The sequence below is a fragment of the Macaca nemestrina genome, chromosome 12, assembly GCF_043159975.1.
Source record: "Macaca nemestrina isolate mMacNem1 chromosome 12, mMacNem.hap1, whole genome shotgun sequence".
Taxonomy (NCBI): Eukaryota; Metazoa; Chordata; class Mammalia; order Primates; family Cercopithecidae; genus Macaca; species Macaca nemestrina.
In genome coordinates, this window is record NC_092136.1 from 69,735,281 (window position 1) to 69,759,631 (window position 24,351).

The 24,351-nt window shown below is 36.6% G+C and overlaps 3 protein-coding genes, 1 long non-coding RNA gene and 1 pseudogene across 5 annotated transcripts in view; 1 reads left to right on the top strand and 4 right to left on the bottom strand.

Annotated features, from left to right (window-relative positions):
* The window catches only part of LOC105468643 (matrix metallopeptidase 26), a 363,923-nt gene that overhangs the window by 108,636 nt on the left and 230,936 nt on the right, over positions 1 to 24,351 (bottom strand). The window lies entirely within an intron of this gene.
* On the top strand, positions 463 to 1,475 carry LOC105468650 (olfactory receptor 51A7-like). Its single transcript, XM_011718846.2, has one exon. The coding sequence runs from the start codon at positions 527 to 529 to the stop codon at positions 1,472 to 1,474; it is 948 nt and encodes a 315-aa protein (XP_011717148.2). The 5' UTR covers positions 463 to 526; the 3' UTR covers position 1,475.
* LOC139357341 (uncharacterized) lies at positions 2,014 to 3,103 on the bottom strand. Its single transcript, XR_011610336.1, has 2 exons — positions 2,968 to 3,103; positions 2,014 to 2,278 (listed from the first exon to the last, which is right to left on the bottom strand). It is a non-coding gene; the product is annotated as an uncharacterized lncRNA (long non-coding RNA).
* LOC105468651 (olfactory receptor family 51 subfamily T member 1) lies at positions 8,099 to 9,082 on the bottom strand. Its single transcript, XM_011718847.3, has one exon. The coding sequence runs from the start codon at positions 9,080 to 9,082 to the stop codon at positions 8,099 to 8,101; it is 984 nt and encodes a 327-aa protein (XP_011717149.3).
* Positions 13,503 to 15,186, bottom strand: LOC105468921 (olfactory receptor 51H1-like; annotated as a pseudogene).

Genomic DNA, 24,351 nt, shown 5'->3' on the forward strand with positions numbered 1-24,351 from the left:
CACCTTGCCTATCACACCTTGCCTGAACGAATGTTTGCAGCAAATGACTAGAAATTGGAGAAACCATTGATTTTCTTCATTCTTCAAAACTAGTATCTACTTCCTGGAGTTTCCCAGTCTTTTTCCTTTTATTATTATTCTAGTTTCATTCTAGATCAGGGAAGGGGGTCCTACAGTCCATTCTGACTCTATACAATTTGTCATTGAAATGGGGTAATGCAAAGCCTAATAACACAAGAGGAATTTGTTTGAAAGTTGCTGCTGTTTATGTGGGTGTGTTTTCTGAGGATTTAACAAAGATGTATGCAAGTACCCATGTTCCTGGTTCCCCTTGTCAGTTAAGATCTGACTTTATTATAGTCTATTTAGAAGTAATATCTCTCTTTTATTTCTTGAAATAAGTCTTTCACAATTCCTTTTTCTTTATTTCATAGACAAACATACTGAAAGGAAGGAAATGAACACAGGAGATCCATATTGAGTGTCATTTCAGACCTGAGAATAAAGACTTTTCAAGGGACTCATCATGCACCTTCCCAATTCTTCTGAAATTGAGATTACCACCTTCTTTCTGTTTGGAATGCCAGGGTTGGAGCATGCTCATGTATGGATCTCTGTCCCCATCTGCCTCATGTATTTGGTAGCCATCCTAGGCAATTGCACAATCCTGTTTGTTATCAGGACTGAGCCCTCACTCCATGCACCCATGTACTATTTCCTTTCCATGTTGGCTGTCTCTGACCTGGGCCTGTCCTCCTCCTCCCTACCCACTATGCTAACGATCTTTGTATTCAATGCCATGGGAATCTCCCCAAATGCTTGCTTTGCTCAAGAATTCTTTATTCATGGATTCACAGATATGGAGTCCTCAGTGCTTCTAGTCATGTCTTTTGACCGCTTTTTGGCCATACGCAACTCTCTGAGGTACAGCTCTATCCTCACCAGTGCCAAAGTTGCCAAAATGGGGCTGGTGTTTCTCATTAAAAGCATGCTCTTAGTACTCCTATTTCCTTTCACTCTTAAAAGGTTGACATACTGTAGGAAAAGCCTACTCTCTCATTCCTATTGTCTCCATCAGGATGTCAGGAAGCTGGCCTGCTCCGACAACACAGTCAACTTCTTCTATGGTTTCTTTCTTGCCCTCTGTGTGATGTCAGAAAGTGTGTTGATTGCTGTGTCTTATGTGTTCATCCTGAAGATGGTCATGGGAATTGGATCCCATAGGCAGCAGCTCAAGGCCCTCAACACCTGTGTCTCCCATATCTGTGCTGTGCTTATCTTCTATGTACCCATCATTGCTTTGGCATCCATGCACTGCTTTGGCAAGCACAAATCCCCAGTGGCCATGATCCTCATTGCTGATGCTTTCTTGCTAGTGCCACCTCTTATGAACCCCATTGTATACTGTGTGAAGACACAGCAAATTCGTCAAAAGGTTTTGGAAAAACTGGGTCTACAACAACAGTGTCAGTAAACATGGTACAAGATCAGCCAGGGTCAGGAGAGAAAATACCTTTCTAAGCAAAGTATTATCAATGATTTACCATTATATTTCTTAATTATTCATATACAGATGGCCTTTCTTGCCCATAGGTTTCACATGTGGAGATAAAAAATATTCAGAAAAAAAGTATGATTGATTGCATCTGTGCTGAACATGTAGACAATTTTTTTGTTATTATTCTGTAAACAATACAGTATAACAACTATTTACATAGTAGTTTTGTTGTATTTGGCATTATAAATATTCTAGAGATACTTTAAGGTATATGGGAGGATGTGTGTAGGTAAGATGCATATACTACACCATTTTATATGAGACTGAACGTCTTCAGATTTTGGCATCCTTGGGGTCCTGGAACCAATTTCCTATGGATAATAAGGGATGACTATAGTCAGTACAGCATATAACCTCTTTAAGAGCTCTGTGAGTAGGACTGACATGGATGTTGATAAGTATGTATTTCACAGTTCTAGAAAGTTATTGAAATCATGACTCAACACACTGATACAGCATTTTAGTTACACAGTTTATAGGACAAGGATAAGTATATGTGAAAGCAGGGATTGCACTCCCTTGCAGACAAGGAATACCAAGGCACTGAAGATTAAAGGATATCACCCCAATCCAGTTGCTGGTTTTCTTTCAGGTGACTTTCAGACACATGGTATTTGTTGAGGAGCATTCAGTGAAATTTTGTGTGAATCGTTGATTTCCCATTTAAGTGAAAGAAGTCTATTGTCAGGTTGGTTAGCAATCCTCTCCCTTTGTGCCTTCCTTAACAGTGAAATAGGTAGAACCAGTAATTATTTTACCTTATCATTTTCACAGCCTTGAATTACAGCAATAAACTATTTCATAACATTCCTTAATAAAAAACAATTTTTTTCTATATTATGGCAAGATTCCATAAGCCACAGTTAACTAAAAGAAGGATGATTGTGCTCTTGGTAAGAAATAGGAAAAAATATTTTAAAATACAGTGTTTTTATACTGATATTCTTGATTAGCTGTTCTAAAATATATGTTCTAAAATAATGGTTCTTATGGTTGTTTAGGCATTTGATATTTTAAATTACTATCTAATGTTTCAATTTCACTAAAAGCTTAGAAATAATTTTAAGTTAGCATAAAATAAAGATACAATATTCAATATAGCACAATATGCATGGTTATGGTTTCATATTTTTAAAAGACAATAGCCAACTAAAGTTATTTAGATATCTCAAATTATTTTCTGTAAAATTCATTTCTTGTCTATCTTTTATTTGTGGTTACTTAGTAGTAGACAAAGATATAAAACATAAAATTTAGAATAAGTCAAACCTTAACAATTTTCTGCTATGAATTATTAGAAAACTATTATTAATATATATCAATGTTTTACTACCTAAGTTGAGCCCACAAGTAATTACTATTATTTCTGTTTCAAAGAACTATTTTGAAGAAGGTTCAAGTAGTCTTACATATTTCATATGGCAAAATAATCTTATATATTCTATGTTCCCAGGTGAATTTAGGTGAATCCTTATTGTTTGATAGTTGATCCTGACTAGATTTTCCACAGCTTCATGGGGAAGGGAGGGACAATCTTGCTTATCTCCTCCCAGACTGCATTATTCAAGTCTTTTTCTGTGACTTCAAACATTCTCCATTTATGTCATAATTGTTAGTTGCATGTCTGTTTCTCTTAACTTGTATTTTGTTTCCTCAGAGGAATTGCATTAATCAAATTTATTGGCATGTCTCTAGTGCTTGTACAATGTATAAAAAATTGCATCTGACTAGTAGTCTAACACATTTCCCAATGTTTGAAAAACAAACCAAAACAACAACAAAAAGTCTTTAACGACTCAGAATATGTTGATAAATTACAAGCACACCAAACATCTGACATGATAGAAAACCTATTGCCAAAATAAATAGGGAGTAACTATAAATTTCAAGTCAATGAAGCTGTCCTGAAAAACAGTTCATGTTCTGCTCAACCACAAGAAAATGGAAACATATTTTCATGAAATAAACAACAAAGTTTTTAGTTTTTCTCCTAAACTCAGAAATTCAAATCTGTACTTGATGGAAATGACTCAAGTCATAAAATGTCAATAAATATTTCTGGATCAGAAGAGTCAGTAGGCTAAATATTGTCTGTTTCTCTCAATTATCCAGCAGGTTTAATACATTTCTAATTAAGTTTCCAGTAACATTTCTTTTGTAATAAGTAAAATAATTCTAAAAACAGAGATATAAGAGTAAACTGAAGAACATACAGTAAAAATAAGTACATTACAAACTTTAATAAAGCTTAATATAATAGTGAGATTTATTAAACAGCTGTAAAATTGTGCAGTTTACTCAACAAATCAATGAGAACAAAAAAATAGAATAATCACACTGTAATATATATCATATAAGATCTGAAAATGTGACCTATAATCAAGAAATATCAGAACTTTATATAAAATTGATTGAGTAGTCAAATAACACAAGGAGGAAAAATGAAAACCTATACAACATTTCGTATTTGTGTGCATGTGATTTTTATCACCCACAAAAATTAAATTAAGAATTAAGTACAAAGATAATTTTAAAATCTACTGAAATATAAGCAAACAAATCATGTATGGATGGGAAAAATTTTCTGATTAAATAACTGCAATGTAACTACAATGGAAAAGTGAAAAGAAAAAAAGCAACAAAGTCTCTTACAAATAATCCTTACGGTTGTGGTTTTATTCTGGGTTTGCCAACAGGCTGTCTGTCTAAAATAAAGTCTTTTGACCTTAATCCTTGTTTGGGGTCAGATGCTAGAAACTAGATATATCCTGGAATTCTTGCACTTTTGAATAATAGTTGTATTTTTTTTCCCTTTGATGAGGGTAGAACCAAAGATATATTTATTTGGCAGCAATACGAGAACAAACAGCATTACATGTATTTATTGAAAAACAATTAGTTATCTGCATAACATTGGAGGTCAAAATTTAGAAGATAGTGACAATAAAATGTACTTAGTGCTGACCAGGTACTAGGCATTGGGCTATATGTTTACCGGAATTAACAGTATTTACTTTTGCAAGAACCTGGAAAGGTAGATTTTATTACTTCCTCTTCTTCTGTGGGTTAGGAAGTTAAACACTTACGAAGTTTAATGACTTTTGTAAGAATATGGAGCAATAAAGTGTTAGAAACTTAAATCTAAGCCCAGTCTGTATGATTCCAGAGCCCACAGCTTCAGCCACTACAGTTGGCCAACACAAGGAGACCAACAGTTATTTTGCCTCCTTCTAAATTTAATAATTTATATTTCTGGAAATCAATAAAGATAATCAGAGATAGAATCAATATATATTTATAAGAAAATATATCAGGGTTACTGAAGTGTTAAGTAATAGGAAATAGTAGCAAAAACCATCACATACAAAGATGATGACATGTTATTCACCAATGCAACACAGCATCAACAACTAAGTGGTGTTTGCTAAACCCTGTATTGGTTGTTAAAGATTAAGTTAAACATAAGACACAGGCGTACTATCATGGAGTTCAGGTGGTGAAGAAAACAAGTAAATAAGTAATTAAATTAGCAAAATATGGTAATTTTAATCATACACCTAAGGAAGCAAATGTAAAAGAATGGCAACAGGCCTATTTTGATGGATAATGAAAGCAAAGCTTCCTAGAAGTAAAATCTAATACAAAATATAATTTAATAGAGAATAATGAATAATAGCAAGTAAATATTTAAGACATACATTTGCATGTAAACCATTATCTTCGTATGTATGCCCATGTGTTTGTTTATTAAAAAAAGATTAAGTTATATACAGTCATGAGTCACTTAATAAGGGTTTTTTTTTTCTGAGAAATGCATCATTGTGTGACTATCACATAGTATATTTACATAAACCTAGAGGGTATAGCCTACTACCTACCTGTGAAATAGCCTATTGCTCCTAGACTACAAAACTGTGCAGCATTTTACTTTACTAAATACTGAGGTAACTGTAACACAATGGTAAGTATTTATGTTTGTTTAAACATAGACAAGGTACAGCAAAAATACTGGTATTATAATCTTACGGAACTGCTGTGGCATATGAGGCCCACTGTTGACTGAAAGGTCATTACAGGGCACATGACTATATTATATAATTTCTCCGCAGGATTGCAAATAATTGTTATTAGATTTTAAATATTTTTTTTCTATTTCTCAATACATTCACACATTTTAATTATATATATGACACTCATAATCAGAAAAACTCCAAATATATAAAATACATTGCTTAAAATAACAAAACACAAATTCATAGCCTATTGACAATTACCATAGGGATGGAGTACATTGATGAAATTTTTTTGGTGTTGAGTGAAAAGGTTGCATTTTTAGTCAGGTATAAAAACTACATTTTTGAGTAATAGAAGATTAACACACATATAGCAGACTATTTTATGACTGTCATAAAACTGGAAGAAAATCACACATTTTCACAATTGTTCATCTAAAAACCTCTGGAATTCAATTATATTGTATACTTTAAAAGAGCCACATATCACTTGAGGTATTACCCTGCATTCAAACATAGCAATATTTCTGAAGTGAAAAGTGTGAAATAAATAAATTATGGTCCAAAAAATATGTTCACACAAGTTCCTGTTAGGTTTTTTAGCCAATAAATATTGAAACCAAACGTAAGAAAGAAAAAAAATTACTGTTTTTCCAGATGTTTCGAAACTTCTCCATTGCGAATAGAAAATTATTGATCTACCAGGGTAAACTTTTAGAAAAGTCTTCAAAAGAAGCAATTGTAAAGCCAGAGACATCTGAAATAACTGACGCAGAAAAGTTTGGATGGTTAGATTAGTGTGTGTTCTTGGATGTCTTCTCTGCCACAAGTCAATTTCAGGGTCAGAGACTCTGCCATAGTATGATACTCTCTGAGGGAAATTGTATGGCATCAGATATCTAGAAACTAGATATATCTTTGGGTTCTTGCACTTTTGAATAATAGTTGTATTTTTTTTGTTTTGATGAGTACAGAACCAAAGAGACATTTATTTGGCAGCAATGTGAGAACAAAAACGTGAAAGGTAAAATACTGAATTGTGGTATAATAGAATACAAAGACTTCCCTCTGAGTGCACAAGGCCAAGAAACATTTTAGCTACAATAAGGGACTTGGAGTTTGAAAAACTGAATTTTATTTATAATTGCATTACTTTATAGGATGGTCATTCACTTGTTTTTCCTCACCTAAAAAATGTGTAAGTCCTGCCACACGCTTTTATGTAATCTCAATTACCTGAATATAATGCATAAAAGGAAACTCATGCAAATAATTTTAATTATAAATGATATGTGATTATTGTTGGTAAAGGGAATTGGAGCCCAAGCAAAGCAAAATCACAAAGTTGTCAGTGCTTTTGAGCTGAACAACGTAGCTTGAAAGAAAACTGAGGTCAAGAAACCAGACTGGGGCTGGTGTTCCCTATCTGCCAAGGAATAGGAAGGTGATATAAAGGGAGGAGACAGGTGGCTCAAATCAGAGTACCTGCTTGGTTCACAATGCTAAGACGTGAGTTATCCTAGGTCAGATGAAATTGTCAAAACTGTAGAAAAAAAAATTGAAGAATTATCTTCAGCTCCTTAACAACTCTGCACCTGAGTTTACTTCTTCACAAAACAAATGTTATCAATAAAGGCAATCTAGAAATTCCCTATTAAAAAGCATCAAAGCTACTGTGCAATTCTAGAGTGATGAGTATACCAGAGGGTAGAAGCAGTTAATAGCTAGGTAGACAATTAACAACCCAAGAAACAAGAGCAAATAGAAAAAAGCTGCAGCTCTAAGAGTCAGCAGCGGAGTAACTATGGACTCAGGATTAGAACTATATTAGAATATATAGGCAATGAGAAAATAATGAAAGTCAATGTGTAATGTTATATATTGGATGGATTGGAGGTATACAAAGTACTAACTAAAATTGAAAAGTATCACTTCTACTAAGAGGAAGAGGGATTAAAGAAAGATAGAGGTATAGAGAGTATATTTGTAAGAATACAGCGCTCTCTAGAAGTGACACCAGGAACTGAAACCGATGTGTAAGATTTTCCTAAAGTTTTTAATTATAACTTTCTACATCTGTGTCTTTGTGAGCATATGTAACTTCTCCTTTTACCAGCTCAAGTAACAACATTTATTGCCTCACTGGAACTGTCACCTCAGGGGAAAAAAAATTGTTCAGCTGGATGTGAAAATAAAATTGTAATTTATTTCTGTTCTAAAAACTATTGTTTTAAAGGAGATAATTAAATTGTTCTACTATATTAAAGTGACTTTATTTTGCTTTTATATGCACATGAGTCATGTCATTGTTTAAAATGGTTCAGGGACATATACTCAATTAATTTGGTTTTAAATTATGGTATTAAAAAAATAAAACTCTTTGATAAGCTCAGGGGAAAACTACTGTCTTCTTCCCACTCCTAAAATTCAATTGGAATTGACTCAGCAACCAGAATGCCTATGGATAAGACTGCCCCAAGTTCCTTTCTTTCCTAAGCATAATTCAAGTCCTGACAATTTCCTACCTTCAATCCCATCTTCCTCTAAGACCCCTCACATTAGGACCCCATGAACCCTTGGATTGGAGCAGCTGGAACATAGCCTGGCGGATTGTCTTGGTCTTCAAGCTGTAAATGATAGGGTTCAGCACAGGTGGTAAGAGCAGATAAATATTGGCCAAAGTGCTACAGAGCACCCTTGGGGTAGAGTGGAAGAGGCGGTGTGCCAAAGAGAGGCTGATCATTGGCACATAGAAAACAGTGACCGCACAGATGTGACAGACACAAGTGCTGAGAGCTTTTTGTTGCTTCTTTCGGGCCACAATGCTCAGAACAGTACGGAGGATCAGGACATAGGAGAAAAGAATAAACAATACGTCAGTGCCGTTCAGGTATAGCTGAAGAAACAATCCCCAAAAACTGCTGATCCAAGGTTTGGAATAGGTGTATTTGATCACTTCTGGGTGGTAGCAAAATGGATGGGAAAGCTCATGACCCCCATGAAAAGATGCAGTGTTTATGGCTACAACAACGGGAAGTAAGAAAACTACTGGTCTAATGCAGATGACCAGCCCTATCACCAGGATCATCCTGTCCGTGAGGGTAGCAGCATAGTTCAGTGGGTTACAGATAGCTACGAAGCGGTCAAAGGCCATGGTTACCAGCACCGAGGACTCCAGCAAGGAGAAGGCATGCACAAAGAACATTTGAATGAAGCAAGCTTTAAAGCTGATCTCCCGTGCATGAAACCAGAGAACACCAAGCACAGTGGGAAGGGTCGTAATGGTCAGGCATAGATCAACAGCTGCCAGCATGGAGAGGAAATAATACATGGGCTTGTGGAGTCTCCGCTTAGTAATGATGACAAGAAAAATCATACTGTTTCCCAAGAGGGCAATGGTGTAGAGACAGCATACTGGAATGGAGATCCAGACATGAGCACGTTCCAGCCCAGGGAATGCAGTGAGGAGGAAAGTTGAGGAAGACGAAGTGGTGTTATTGAATATTGCCATGGTTGGTTGAAGACACTGAACTATGAGGAAAGAAAAATAATTAAGATTCTTTATATATATATCATACATTTAATTAGTCATTTTACGTACAATTGTAAATTTAAGGTAGTTATTTCTCTTCTGTTTTAAAGACAGGAAATGGACCCAGGAGGGTTAAATAGTATGTCTAGACTAAAATAGTTAAAATACAGATTCAAATTCAAAACCAAATTTACTAACTCCAAAGTCTATTATTTTTTACTAAACTTCTGATGATCAGAAAGGCCAGGCTAATGAGACAATTTGGAGAGCTGAATGTTGTAATTTCGTTCTTTTAAAATACAAAAACTTTTAATGTCCTCTTATATTTGTATATGATGTATAGGAGGGATGGAGATGAGAAATAAGCAAAATAGAGAACTATGTTCTCATGACTCATCTAAAGAAGAATGTTTGTGGAGTCCAAGTGTTTTTAAAATTATGTATAAAAGTCTACATATGTTTGTATTGTTTTTGTCTTCATGTGCTGATGAATGCAAGGGGCATTTGGGGGTGCAAAAGTAACTAAGCGATGAGATGCTTATAAAGCAGATGTCAGTTGTCCTCTGTTCTTTGAATGGTATCTCATAAAGGCAAAGAAGAAATGACACTGGATAACGCAAAGGGGGCAAGAGGAGAGGAGACAGTGGCTCAGTTTGCTGCTGGGGAAATTTTCCCTGTGGAATGGAGACAGAAGAAGCAGCAGAGGGCTTTCTCTCTGTGAGGTCATACAGTCTGGAGCCAGTGGTAGGTCAAAGTTCAGTTCCTAAGTTTATCAAGGTTTTCTCAACATTGCCAGCTAACCAGAGCAATATGTAAGTGCTTTCTCTCTTCAGGTACAAGTCTCCATCTGACTGGCCAGGAAGAAGGTAGCATCTGCCCATTCATATACAGAAGACCAGGTGAAATTGTTTGAATAACACTCACTCAACTCAATAACGGAGTGACCCAAAGATCACCATCCCTATTTTCTGGCATCCGTAATGTTACAGACCCATCCTCATCATTTACCAACCCCTACCTTCTGTTAATTTGTTAATACTGAATTATATTTCCTCCACAATTCAGAATATACCCTGAAAGTTCCATGACATATTAAGCTAAAACTACCCTCTGCTTCAATCTTTGCCCCACATTTTGCTTGGACCTTTCACGTGGTGCTTAATAATGAGGCACAGCTGATATTGGTAATTTATATATGCGAGTACCATGTTCTTATTCTGCCAGAAGTTTGAGTTTCTTGAAAGTTTGGGCAAGCATGTTTTTAATCTCTCAATGCCAGTTACTAAAGCAGGATCAGGAAAAACAGAAAGTTTCATTTACCATCATTGACTGATTACCAAACAATTATGGCCACAGAAAGGGAGTTTTGAGTCCTATCATCTTTTGCCTTTGTCTCTTCTTTCTTCTCCTGTCTTCTCTTTCCCTATCTCAATTTCTTCCAGTATCTGTTATACCCCTCTCTTTATTCATCCCATCTTACTTGTAGTTCCCATCAATTTATTGCTTTATCTTCTTCCTCTCCTTATCTTACCATCTCTCATTTTTAAAAAACTCTCTCCCCTTCAGTTTTTTTTCCCCATATTTGCACTCCCGCCTTACCTGGTCACATCAGCAGGAAACACCACCAACTTCTCTTCAGTCCCATACCAGATCAGGGACTAAAACAGCTTCCAAAAGTGAGGGCTTTATAGGCAGCCTAGTAGAGTCCCCAGGCAACAGGGAGCATTCTTGATTAGTAAGCATTCTGGTTCGAGTAAGAGTGATGGAACCCATCTGCAACTCAGACATATCTCCAAGACTTACCTTCAAACCCTGCTCCCAGGCCCAAGCAAACCCCATCCATCAGGGGCTGGGAGAAGAGCCCTAGCCCTGGAGGCTGACAGTAATGGATATCTGCAAAAACTGCCTGCCTGGGTCAAATAACTATAACCATTCCTCTTCACTCAGCCTTAGGCTAACGACTCTCAGCCAGGAAGGCTCTCTGAATGTCAGAGCTGGATTAGGAGAGCAGAAAGAGTCATCCCATTGTTCTCTGTTTTCAATATATCCTCTTCCTAAGAGGTCTCATTACTCTCCTGCCCGTTCATACATCCCTCCTCTTACACAGGAACTCCTCCTAAGAATCCTTCCCATTCAAGTCATATCTTGAGCCATCTACCTTCTACGCATAAGCAACCTAACATTTGATGAACACATAATATGTTCCAGAAACTATATCTTTCAAATGCATTGTCTTAATCAACCTTATGAGTTAAGTATTATTATCTATTATTTCCCAGCTGAGGAAATTGAAGCTCAGAAAGATTTTTTAATAACTTTGCTGTCTAAAAGTTAGCAAGTTGCAGAAATGGTACTCAAGCCTATTTCAGAAATGGTACTCAAAATTTTGAAATAAGTCTTATTTCAAAACTTTTCACCTTAACCATCATGCTAGACTACCTTCTAATGTCAACTGTTTCCATTCGGATCTTCAGGAACTATGGTTTAAATTCATCGTCCTTAATCTGTCAGTTTCATAGATTGATTTCCAACTGTGTGCCCACATATGGTTTAAGCTTAGTTTAGTCTGGAATGCAACTATTCACAGTAGACAGTCAATTAATAATCCTGATTATATCTAATCTACCCTGGCTTTTTATACTTTCCCCCACCTTGAGACAGAGTCTCGCTCTGCCACCCAGACTGAGTGCAGTGGCGCGATCTCCACCTCCTGAGTTCAAGCAATTCTCCTGCCTCAGCAGGGATTATAGGCACCTGCCACCACACCTGGCTAATTTTTGTATTTTTACTAAAGACAGGGTTTCACCATGTTGGCCAGGCTGGTCTCAGACTCCTAACCACATGATCTGCCCACCTTGGCTTCCCAAAGTGCTGGGATTACAGGCATGAGCGGCCGTGCCCAGCCCTTTTTGTACTTCTTGAAACATTTTCCAAATATATTCTCACTATATATGTATGAGTCACACTGAGTAAAGATGCTTCTCTCAGTATCAAGGAAGATCAAGCAACTTTATAAAGTTACACATCAGGTAATGCTCAGATGCATAAGTAAACACCACCCCCTTTTCCTGGTTCCTTTTAGTGAAGATGAGTGACTATGAAATTTTCAGATAAGATTTATGAATATTAAATGAGAACAGAAAGAATAGAAAGTATTTCATCAATCTTAATATAGTTATCATTAATTCATTAATTCAAAAATATATATTAAGTGTCCACCATATGGTCTAAACTACATTACACACTTGGATTGTGATGAAGTGGGATAAAAGAGACCCTGTTCATATGGAGTATATATTAAGCACAAGTCAGAAAAGACCTCTGAACAGAAGTGAGGCTGAGTTTGAGTTCTAAAGCTTATGTGAAATTTCTTATTTTTCCAACTCACTGAATGCACCGTTTTCTCAAACTCTGCACATGCTATTTATTTTTAATATTTTTTCTTTTCTGATTCCAACCCCTTAAATATGTATACCTTATGTTATAAAATAGATATATAAATAACAAATAAAGGCAAAAGAAAATAAATGTTCTATGTTCATCACTGAATACCAGAGTGATTCTAGTGGAGTAAGAGCAGTCTGGACAGATTTCTCAAAAAAAGTTATTAAAAAATGACATACAACAGAAAACTATTGAGGAATAAACTACCAATACATGCAATAACATGGGTGAATCTCAAAAGCATTTTATTAAGAAGCTAGACACGAAAGACTATAATACAAGGTTTCATTTGCATGACACTCTGGAAAAAGAATCATTATAGGGAGGGAGAGCCAATCAATGCTTGCCAGTCAATGCTTGCCCTCTGGTGGGTGACAATACAGTGGTTGACCACAAATGGGCAGCATAAAGAAATCTGGGGAAGTGATAAAATTGTTCTGTACCTTTGTTTCAGTGGTGGTAATACAATGCATTTGTCAAAACTTATAAAATGATATGCCAAAGTGAGTAAATTTTATTGTACATAAATGTTTGAAAATTTCTTATACACAATTTTAAAGTATAAAAGCTTGTGTTTTATCAAGCTAAAATAAATTATTGCTCTCATCAAAACCATTATGCAATTTCATTTCACAACCCATTGTATTTGTACTGTTCAATACAGCAGCTACTAGTTACATATTACAACTTAAAGTTACACTTAAATCAACTAAATTTAAGTACATTTAAAATTCAGTTCCTCCGCTTGCACTAGCAAAATTTCAAGCAATTAATAGCCATGTACGGCTACTAGTTACTAAACAGCAGAGATATAGAAAATATCCACTTCTGCGGGAATTTCTATTGGATAGTGCTGTGTTTGATACGCTTCTCTAACTTGGTTGCATTTACATGGAAATAGTAGATGCCATTAAGGGCTAACCCTAGCCCCACAAAAGGCCTGGACAATCCACCATCAGATCTGCTTGGCCGTAACACTGTACACAATGGGATTGAGTACAGGAGGGAGAAGCAGGTAGATATTGGCCATGAATGTGTGTATTCGTGGTGACAAATGCTTCCCATAGCGATGAATTAGGGTCATACCAATCAGAGGCACACAGAAAAGCAGCGCTGCACAGATGTGAGAGAGGCAAGTGTTGAGAGCCTTGAGCCTCTCTTCCTGGGAAGCAATGTTCAATACTGCCTGGAGGATTAGAATGTAAGAGGCCAAAAGTATCAAGGCATCTAGTACAATGATGAAGATCACAGCCAGCAGGCCATAGATGCTATTGACACTGGTGTCAGCACAGGCAAGCCTCATGGCATCCTGATGGAGGCGGTTGCATGGGAGAGGACACTGGAGTGACAGAAAGGTAACCTTTTGATGAGCAAAGGCACAGGGAGCACAGTCCCCATACTCCGTAGCAGGACTGCTGCTGCAATCTTGCTGATGACACTGTGAGTGAGAATGGTAGCATAGTGCAAAGGAAAGCCGATGGCCACAAAGCGATCAAAGGCCATGGCCACGAGAACACCTGATTCTACTCCCCTAAATGTGTGGATGAAGAACATCTGAATAAGGCAGCCACTAAAAGTTATTGAATGCCAGTTGAACCAGTGAACACTGACCATGGTAGGCATGGAAGACAGTGAAAGGCTGAGGTCAGTGGCAGCGAACATGGCTAGAAAATAACACATGGGCTCATGGAGACTTTGCTCAACTTTGAGGACAAGGATGGTGACATTTCCCAAGATCGTGGTGCTGTAAAGAAGACAGAGGGGCAAGGCCATCCATAAGTCTTTCTCTGGCATTCCTGGAATCCCAGTCAGTGTGAAGAAGTTCTGGTGGTTCTCAGTAGTTTGGCTGAGTGGTGACATAATGGAATCAAGGTTTGACTAGGGAAAAAGAGAAGAGCTCATTAAGTCAAATAGACTTCAACTGGAATCAGTAACAATAAGTATTGAGATGGTAGCTGTAAGAGGAAGTAACTTAAATATTATTCGTGCACACCCATGTTCAGTTTGATACAGAAACCAATATCCTCTGCTTCATGAAGCAAGAATGCTGCTACTAAGCACAAAATTTTAAAATATTTAGGAGAAAGAGAAACAAAAAACCTCCAGTCAACATCTGCACATAATAGGGACATATGCAATTCAGAAATATCAAGAAGCTACCTGTCTTGCAGACTGCAATACTAGGGAAGAATTTGGCATTGTGTATTTACATATATAATAAACATTAACACCAATAACCATGAAGAATATAACCACAATCCTAATATGAGGGCGGTTCATAAACACAGATGTGCAGATATAAACATGTGGATGTATATGTGTGCATCTTAGTTGCGATCTTAAATTGTTTTGATTTTCTTATGATCATTTCCCTCTTCGGTACTCAATTTCTCAATCCTTTCCCTCTTTGACACTTGTGTGATGTGAGATGGAGGAGGAAAGACACACTTTAAGGAATTTAAAGCTCTGACCTTCTGTATTCCTAAGAGTCTGTGAGTACTAAAGGGATCTGAGCCTGCAGCAAGTGAGGGAGGAAGAAGTCACCTTGGCTCCCAAGGAACTTAAAAAAGACCTACTGTGGTAGGAAGAATAATACCCTCAAAGATGTCCTCATCTGAATCCTTGAAAACTATCGACATGCTACTTTGCATGTCAAAAGGGAATTTCCATATGTAGTTAAAAATTAAGAACCTTGAGATGTAGAGTTTATCCTACATTGTCCAGGTAGGCCAAATCACATCACAGTGGTACTTAGAAATGAATAACCTTTGTCAACCGCAGAGAACCAGAAAGATGGCAGCATGAGCAGAACTGGACCTGAATTATAGACATTGAAGATGAAGGAAGGGAACCAGAAGACAAGGAATATTAGTGGCCTTTAGAAGATGGAAAGGTAAGTGAACAGAATTTTCCCCTAAGTCTACAGAAAATATTGCAGAAAAGAATGCCTTAAATCTTGGTTTTAGCCCAGTGAGACCCATTTTGGACTTCTGATCTAACAAACTGTTAAAAATGAATATATATTATTTTAAGCCACTAAGTTTGTAGTAACTTCTTATGGCAGCAATAGAAAACAGATACCCAGGAGCCACATAAGAGTTGCTTTAGTCCCTTTTCAGAAATATCTAAAATCTTCCCATTGTCATTCTCATTTATTCAGGCCTTTTTCTTCAGAATGTTCTTCCATGCAATTAGATTTCTCTGTCCTAAGGTGCATCTAGAAAGGAATTTTGAGATTTACTTTTCTCTTCATGAAGGAGCAGAATGATCTCCAGTACTTGCAAAGAGTTTTACAGCTACTCTATGGTTCAGCCAGATTAAATCCATCCATGGAGAATTTCCCAAAAGACAGGTTCAAACATGGTTCAGATTACTGAAGTCAGTGTCCTGGGTGTTAAAACTCATCTAGAAGTTTTTTCCTGTTTCTCCTTAGAGAAGACCCATTCTCTTCCTTCCATACTCCTATGTGGCCATTCTAATAAACGTCATCTTGAGTTAGCAGCAGCTACATTTCTCACTGTAACTCCAAGTAAGGCCTAGTTACATCTGTGGGGAATCACAGACATTAATGTCTACTACTTGCAGTGAAAAAGATCAGATTAAAATCTTGGTGCCACACAATCAGTTCTCTTCCATTTCAATTTTTTGATGTGGTCTTAAGAACATATATCCAAATGTGCAGCTGAGCTAATCACCTTTTCAGGCCAGTCTAGCCACAGCTGACAGGAGGTTCAGGACTAGAAGAAAGAGTAGTGCTATAGTGGCTCTGAAATTTGTATTTATCATAACCTTTCTGAGAATCCCAGAAAGGGTCTCCCAGTTAAGAATGCATACACACACACACACACACACACACACACACAGACACACACACACTCCTCCCAACACACCACACACACATATATACAAGCAAAGTTCTGCATAAAAAGTAAGTGAATTCAGATATTTTAGAAAACCATCTATGGACCCAGGTTAAGAACTCTTTAAGAAATTATTTTAAATAAATGAAATAGGAGCCTTGGTCATAGAAAGTAACAAAGCCACTAGACAAAATCCAGAGCTACACACAAAAGACAGAGAGCTCTGGATACTTGCGAATGAACAAGACAGAAAAAAGTCACTCCAAATTTCTCAGTCAGTAGTTTAGTGCAGTACTGTCCAATATGGTAGCCCCTAGACACATGCATCTATTTAAATTTAAATTGATTAAATTAAATTACAATTTCACCTTACTTGTACTAACCATATTTTAAATGTTCAATAGCCACATGTGACTAGTGGCTACTGAATTGGATAAAACTGTTGTAGAATATTTTCATCATTGCAAAAAATTTTATTTGAAACTTCAACAACTGGAGCTGCAGACTGCAGACTTAAAGGATACCAACATCCTTGCTGACTCTTGAAAAATAACGGGTCTGATTGGATTGAGGGTCTTTCACTTATATAATAAGTGTCTCTCTTTACCTATATATCTGTCTCTCTTTACCTATATCTCTCTGTCTTTGACTCTGTTTAGGGAAGTTGTAAAGAAAAATCGCTTTAAAAATAAAGGCTCTGGGGTTTGAATCTTAGCTTTATGACTTTTAACAAGTTACTTAATAATCACTGTGCTTAATTCCTCACTTCTTTAAAATAAAAGTAATAGTACCTACCATAAGGTTGTTAAGAGTATGCATTTGGAATATTGATAGAGCACTTAGATAAGCACCAGGAAAATAATAAAGACTCAATAAAGTTCAGATATAATAAATGCCCATGTATTACCTATAAACTTGGTAATGTTTGCTTGACTATAAAAATTATCTCTCAAAAGATTTGTCATGAAATCTATTTATATAATTCCAAAGTTATGCACCTACTTTAATATATACTATTTATATATGTTGATCAAAGTCTGTATTACCTAAATCTTTCTATCCCTCAGGCAGTTTATGCCAACATTTAATACCACTGGCTTGCCGACAGTGGCTGTTGCAGGGTTCAAGACAGTGGATTCAGTGGATCTGTCTCAACGACTTTGCACCTTATCATTAATGTTTACAGTAAAGGATTTAGTGAAAGCAAGCCTCAGATAAACCAAAGATGAAAAGACAATATACTAGTAGAATTCACATGTAGTAAAAATCAGTAAGAACAAGTAAAGAATAAGAAAATTGATTATGAATGATGAGCAGCCACAAAAGAAACACTACACTGGCAATCTAAGCACCCTAATCCCAGAGACCAGCACAGACCTTCCAGAATTTGGGACAAGGATAGTAAATGAGGCCCCTGATTACTTAAGATCTCATGAACCAAGGAAAAGTTGATCATGTTTAATTAATTTATTGATAAGTGACTTCAAATTTGTTAAGTTTCTACTAAGTACCAGATGCGTCGTGAGTAATCAGAGGACAAAAAGAAGCATTTTTCTTTTTCCGTCCAAGACCTGTTAGCAAAGAACATATGGAAAGCAAGATGAGACACATGAGTGTACTGTATAGCTGGGGTTGAATGAAGGCATGTTTTACAGGTGGGTCCATATATCCAGCTTGTCTCATCAGCTGACTAGCTTAATTCTGTCTAAATAATAGTGGTAGACCATGGAAAGAGTTGAACCTAAACTTTCCTCACAGCAATAGGACAGGAGCTTCTGTGGCTTCAGGAGTATATGTGGGGGTCAAGGTGGAGAAGGAGTGGGCATTGAGAGTCCTTCCCTTCTATGTAGTGTTGAACTTCACTTGCCATACTCTTCCATGCAGGCAGGAAGATGGAAAGGCTGCTCTCTGAGGAACAGGCATGAGCATACTATACTCTTAAAGGATCTGAGCTGCTGAGTAAAAGCTGGCCCTTTGGACTTGTTTCTCGTGGGATCCCTAGACTAGTCTCACTAGGATAAGAAACTATCTGCTATTGACCTTGAGCTGGGACTCAGAAGATGGTACTCAGGGGTGAGTGGGGGAAGGGGACAATGATCTATATGGCTCTTGTTTTACTGACTAGTTTTTGGTAGAATCACATCTCCCCTTGCCACTTACTTCCCACATCTACAGTTAGAAGTGTTAGTTCTATTTTAATGAAAAGGAGAAGAAAATGAAAAACTAATGCTTGCTGAGCATTGTGATCATTCTAGACTCTTTATTGGTATTTAAAAAACACAAGCAATGTAAAAAGCAGAAGCTTTGCATGTTATCCTAGATAGACAATAAAAAGAATAATGGGCAGACATTTTAAAATTATTTTAGTCCTTTAATAATAAACAATCTAATATTTATTGAGTGCTTGTTCATGTTCCAGGCTCCGTTCTTAGCCCTTTACATGTCCTATCTCATTTAGAGATACAAAAACCTTAGTGGAAAAGTACTATTATTATTGCTAATGAATGCACTAGAAAAACAAGGGTCAGAGAAGTTGATTAGCTTGTACCAGATCCCAAAACTAAAGCTTAAATATAGGTTCTCTGATCATTGTGCTTTGAAGTTCTGTTTAGTTCTAAAGGAGAAGATCAACATTCAGTCACAGGGGAGATTTCTGCCATTAAATTCAAATTACAGATAAAAGAGTGAACGGGGCTCAACACACAATCTCCTTCACCTCTACCACTCATTGCTGACCTTTACATTTTTCTACGAACTGTCCATACTGCAGTTTCTGCCATTCTGTGACAAGGTCCTCAAAGAAAGCACTTCTCAGGCCTCAGATTTTTCCCCAACTCACCCAAAGCCTGGTCTAGGAGACAAGAGTCTTTTCTGATGTGTCAACCACAGCAGCACCCTTGCCCAGAATTTCCCCTGGAGTGATTCTGTGGAGACATGAGCATGTAACTTCCTGGAGATGCCCCTGGGGAGGAAGGCTACACAGACCCAGGCTTCTGAGCATGCTAGTCTACTTTTATTCCCAGAGGACCTGGTTTTGCCTAATACAGATCTGTGGTAGCAACCCATCCAAATGCAGAATTATTCTCGGTCCTATATGAATGTGCATCACTAACTATATTGAAATACATTTAAACCCTAGTGCTTAATTTTAATAATTCTCTGTCTAAAAGAAAAAGCTGAAAGAAAAATTCACCCTTGTTTCACACACCATTGTGTTATTTTCCCATTCTCTTTTCTGTTTCACAGCAAAGCCTCTCAACATTGTTGTCTACAATCCCTGTCCATACTTCCCATTCTCTCCTCAATTCACTTCAGTGAATGTTCTTTTTCACACCACTGAAACAGTATGTGCAGATGTCACCAATAATCTGCTTATTGCTACACTTAGCAAAAATTCATTGTCTTACTCTCTTGTTTGTTCTTCAGGATTCAATACAGTAGAATATTGCTGCAATGTTGAATTATTTTCCTTTATTGGTTTCTCTGAAATCATGTTTGTTTGATGTTTCCTCCTACTTTAATTTATACTCTTTATTATTCTTTGATTATATGTCTTCTTCCTAGAGCACTAAATGTCAGTTTATCTTTTATTTGATCTTTTTTCCTCTATTTTAACTCCACCCTTTCACTTACTGATATCATCAACTACCATTGCTTTAAATATCATCTACATACTGATTAACTACAAGTGTGTATCTTCAGGCTACAATACTGCCTTGATCTCCAGATCAGTTTCCTACTTGATAACTCCACTGTAATACAAATAGGAAACTGAAAATTAACATGGCAAATACTGTGAAATGAAAACAAAAATAAAATGTTTTCTTTTCATCTGCTTAAGGTTAATTTCAGTAAATCACTAACCAAACCACAATTCACCCAGTAACCCAAACTAAAATTCAGGTCTTTTCTCCCTCTCGTACACATATCTAATCCATCACCATGGTACTATTCAGTGATTCACTGTGCCATTTTGATTTTTCTATTAACACATTTCTATTAACACATTTCTATTAACACATTTTTCTATTAACACATTACAATGTGTTTCTATTAACACATTGTAATTTTTCTATTAACACATTTTGAGTTATTAACAAAAATAACTCAAAATTTTGAGTTATTTTTCTTAGTAATTATTCTAAAAATTATAAAATCCATCTTCACCTTATAACGCTCTAGTTCACGTTAATAGTGTCTTAATCACAGTAAAATATTTCAGCTTTTCCACACTGTAGCTCGATTTTATTTTATCCTTTATGAGATTATTTTAATACATATTCCACCTACATGATATAGACCATATAATTCAGTGTCATTATTTATTTAAACAAGTTGTTTTTAAAAACATATTTTAAAGATAATACAATATTTACATAAGCAGTCTTTTCTATTACTCAGTATCTATAATTTTCAGTGTATTTTCTTTTATTATTATTATTATTATTATACTTTAAGTTCTAGGGTACATGTGCACAATGTGCAGGTTTGTTACATATGTATATATGTGGCATGTTGGTGTGCCGCACCCATTGTAACTCGTCATTTACATTAGGTGTATCTCCTAATGCTATCCCTCTCTCTCTCCCCACCTGACGACAGGCCCTGGTGTGTGATGTTCCCCACCCTGTGTCCAAGTGTTCTCATTGTTCATAGGACATTCTCATTGTCCTATGAGTGAGAACATGTGGTGTTTGGTTCTCTGTCCTTGCAATAGGTTGCTCACAATGATGGTTTCCAGCTTCATCCATGTCCTTACAAATGACATGAACTCATCCTTTTTTATGGCTGCATAGTATTCCATGGTATATATGTGCCACATTTTCTTAATCCAGTCTGTCATTGATGGACATTTGAGTTGGTTCCAAGTCTTTTGCTATTGTGAATAGTGCCACAATAAACATATGTGTGCATGTGTCTTTATAGCAGAATGATTTATAATCCTTTGTGTATAGACCCAGTAATGGGATGGTTGGGTCAAATGGTATTTCTAGTTCTAGATCCTTGAGGAATCACCACACTGTGAGACAATCACATTGTCTTCCACAATGGTTGAACTAGTTTACAGTCCCACCAACACTGTAAAATTGTTCCTATTTCTCCACATCCTCTCCAGCACCCGTTGTTTCCACTTTTTAATGATCACCATTCTAACTGGTGTGAGATGGTATCTCATTGTGGTTTTCATTTGCATTTCTCTGATGGCCAGTGATGATGAGCATTTTTTCATGTGTCTGTTGGCTGCATAAATAAATGTCTTCTTTTGAGAAGTGTCTATTCATATCCTTCACCTACTTTTTGATGGGGTTGTTTGATTTTTTTCCTGTAAATTTGTTTAAGTTCTTTGTAGATTCTGGATATTAGTCCTTTGTCAGATGGGTAGATTGCAAAAATTGTCTCCCATTCTGTAGGTTGCCTGTTCACTCTGACGGCAGTTCCTTTTGCTGTACAGAAGCTCTTTAGTTTAATTAGATCCCAGTTGTCAATTTTGGCCTTTGTTGCCATTGCTTTTGGTGTTTTAGTCATGAAGTCCTTGCCCATGCCTATATTCAGAATGGTATTGCCTAGGTTTTCTTGTAAGGTTTTTATGGTTTTAGGTCTAACATTTAAGTCTTTAACCCATCTTGAATTAATTTTTGTATAAGGTGTAAAAAGGGATCCAGTTTCAGCTTTCTACATATGGCTAGCCAGTTTTCCCCACACCATTTATTAAATAGGGAATCCTTTTCTCATTTCTTGTTTTTGTCAGGTTTGTCAAAGATCAGATGGCTGTAGATGTGTGGGATTATTTCTGAGGGCTCTGTTCTGTTTCATTGGTCTATATCTCTGTTTTGGCACAAGTACCATGCTGTTTTGGTTACTGTAGCCTTGTAGTATAGTTTGAAGTCGGGTGGTATGGTGCCTCCAGCTTTGTTCTTTTGGATTAGGATTGTCTTGGCAATGTGGGCTCTTTTTGGTTCCATATGAACTTTAAAGTAGTCTTTTCCAATTCTGTGAAGAAAGTCATTGGTAGCTTAATGGGGATGACATTTAATCTATAAATTACCTTGGGCAGAATGGCCATTTTCACGATATTAATTCTTCCCATCCATGAGAATGGAATGTTCTTCCATTTGTTTGTGTACTCTTTCATTTTGTTGAGCAGTGATTTGTAGTTCTCCTTGAAGAGGTCCTTCACATCCCTTGTAAGTTGGATTCCTAGGTATTTTATTCTCTTTGAAGCAATTGTGAATGGGAGTTCACTCATGATTTGGCTCTCGGTTTGTCTGTTATTAGTGTATAACAATGCTAGTGTCTTTTGTACATTGGTTTTGTATCCTGAGACTTTGCTGAAGTTGCTTATCAGCTTAAGGAGATTTTGGGCTGAGATGATGGGGTATTCTAAATATACAATCATGTCATCTGCAAACAGGGACAATTTGACTTCCTCTTTTCCTAATTGAATACCCTTGATTTCTTTCTCTTGCCTGATTGCCCTAGCCAGAACTTCCAACACTATGTTGAATAGGAGTGGTGAGAGAGGGCATCTCTGTCTTGTGCCAGTTTTCAAAGGGAGTCTTCCAGTTTTTGCTCATTCAGTATGATATTGGCTGTGGGTTTGTCATAAATAGCTCTTAGTATTTTGAGATATGCCCCATCAACACCTAGTTTATTGAGAGTTTAGCATGAAGGGCTGTTGAATTTTCTCGAAGGCCTTTTCTACATCTATTGAGATAATCATGTGGTTTTTGTCTTTGATTCTGTTTATATGATGGATTAGGTTTATTGACTTGAGTATGTTCAACCAGCCTTGCATCCCAGGGATGAAGCCAACTTGATCATGGTGAATAAGCTTTTTGATGTGCTGCTGGATTCAGTTTGCCAGTATTTTATTGAGGATTTTTGCATTGATGTTCATCAGGGATATTGGTCCAAAATTCTCTTTTTTTGTTATATCTCTGCCAGACTTTGGTATCAGGATGATGCTGGCCTCATTAAATGAGTTAGGGAGGATTTTCTCTTTTTCTATTGATTGGAATAGTTTCAAAAGGAATGGTATAAGTGATCTTTGTACCTCTGGTAGAATTCAGCTGTGAATCTGTCTGGTCCTGGACTTTTTTTGGTTGGTAGGCTATTAATTATTGCCTTAATTTCAAAGTCTGTTTTTGGTCTATTCAGGGATTCTACTTCTTCCTGGTTTAGTCTTGGGTGGGTGTATATGTCCAGGGATTCATCCATTTCTTCTAGGTTTTCTAGGTCATTTGCATAGAGGTGTTTATAGTATTCTCTGATGGTAGTTTGTATTTCTGTGGGATCGGTAGTGATATCCTCTTTATCATTTTTTATTGCGTCTATTTGATTCTTCTCTCTTTTCTTCTTTATTAGTCTTGCTAGCAGTCTATCAATTTTGTTGATATTTTCAAAAAACCAGTTCCTGGATTCACTGAATTTTTGAAGGGTTTTTTGTGTCTCTATCTCCTTCAGTTCTGCTCTGATCTTAGTTATTTCTTGCCTTCTGCTAGTTTTTGAATGTGTTTGCTTTTGCTTCTCTAGTTCTTTTAATTGTGATGTTAGGGTGTCAATTTTAGATCTTTCCTGCTTTCTCTTGTGGGCATTTAGTGCTATAAACTTCCCTCTACACACTGCTTTAAATGTGTCCCAGAGATTCTGGTATGTTGTGTCTTTGTTGTCATTGGTTTCAAAGAACATCTTTATTTCTGCCTTCATTTCGTTATGTACCCTGTAGTCAGTCATTCAGGAGCAGATTGTTCAGTTTCCATGTAGTTGAGTGGTTTTGACTGAGTTTCTTAATCCTGAGTTCTAGTTTGATTGCACTGTGGTCTGTGAGATAGTTTGTTATAGTTTCTGTTCTTTTACATTTGCTAAGGAGTGCTTTACTTCCAACTATGGTCAATTTTGGAATAAGTGCTATGAGGTACTGAGAAGAATGTATATTCTGTTGAT

What these genes read in the sequence shown, in the direction of transcription:
- LOC105468650 (XM_011718846.2), top strand. Translation starts at nt 527, where the DNA reads ATGCACCTTCCCAATTCTTCTGAAATTGAGATTACCACCTTCTTTCTG.
- LOC105468651 (XM_011718847.3), bottom strand. Translation starts at nt 9,082, where the DNA reads ATGGCAATATTCAATAACACCACTTCGTCTTCCTCAACTTTCCTCCTC.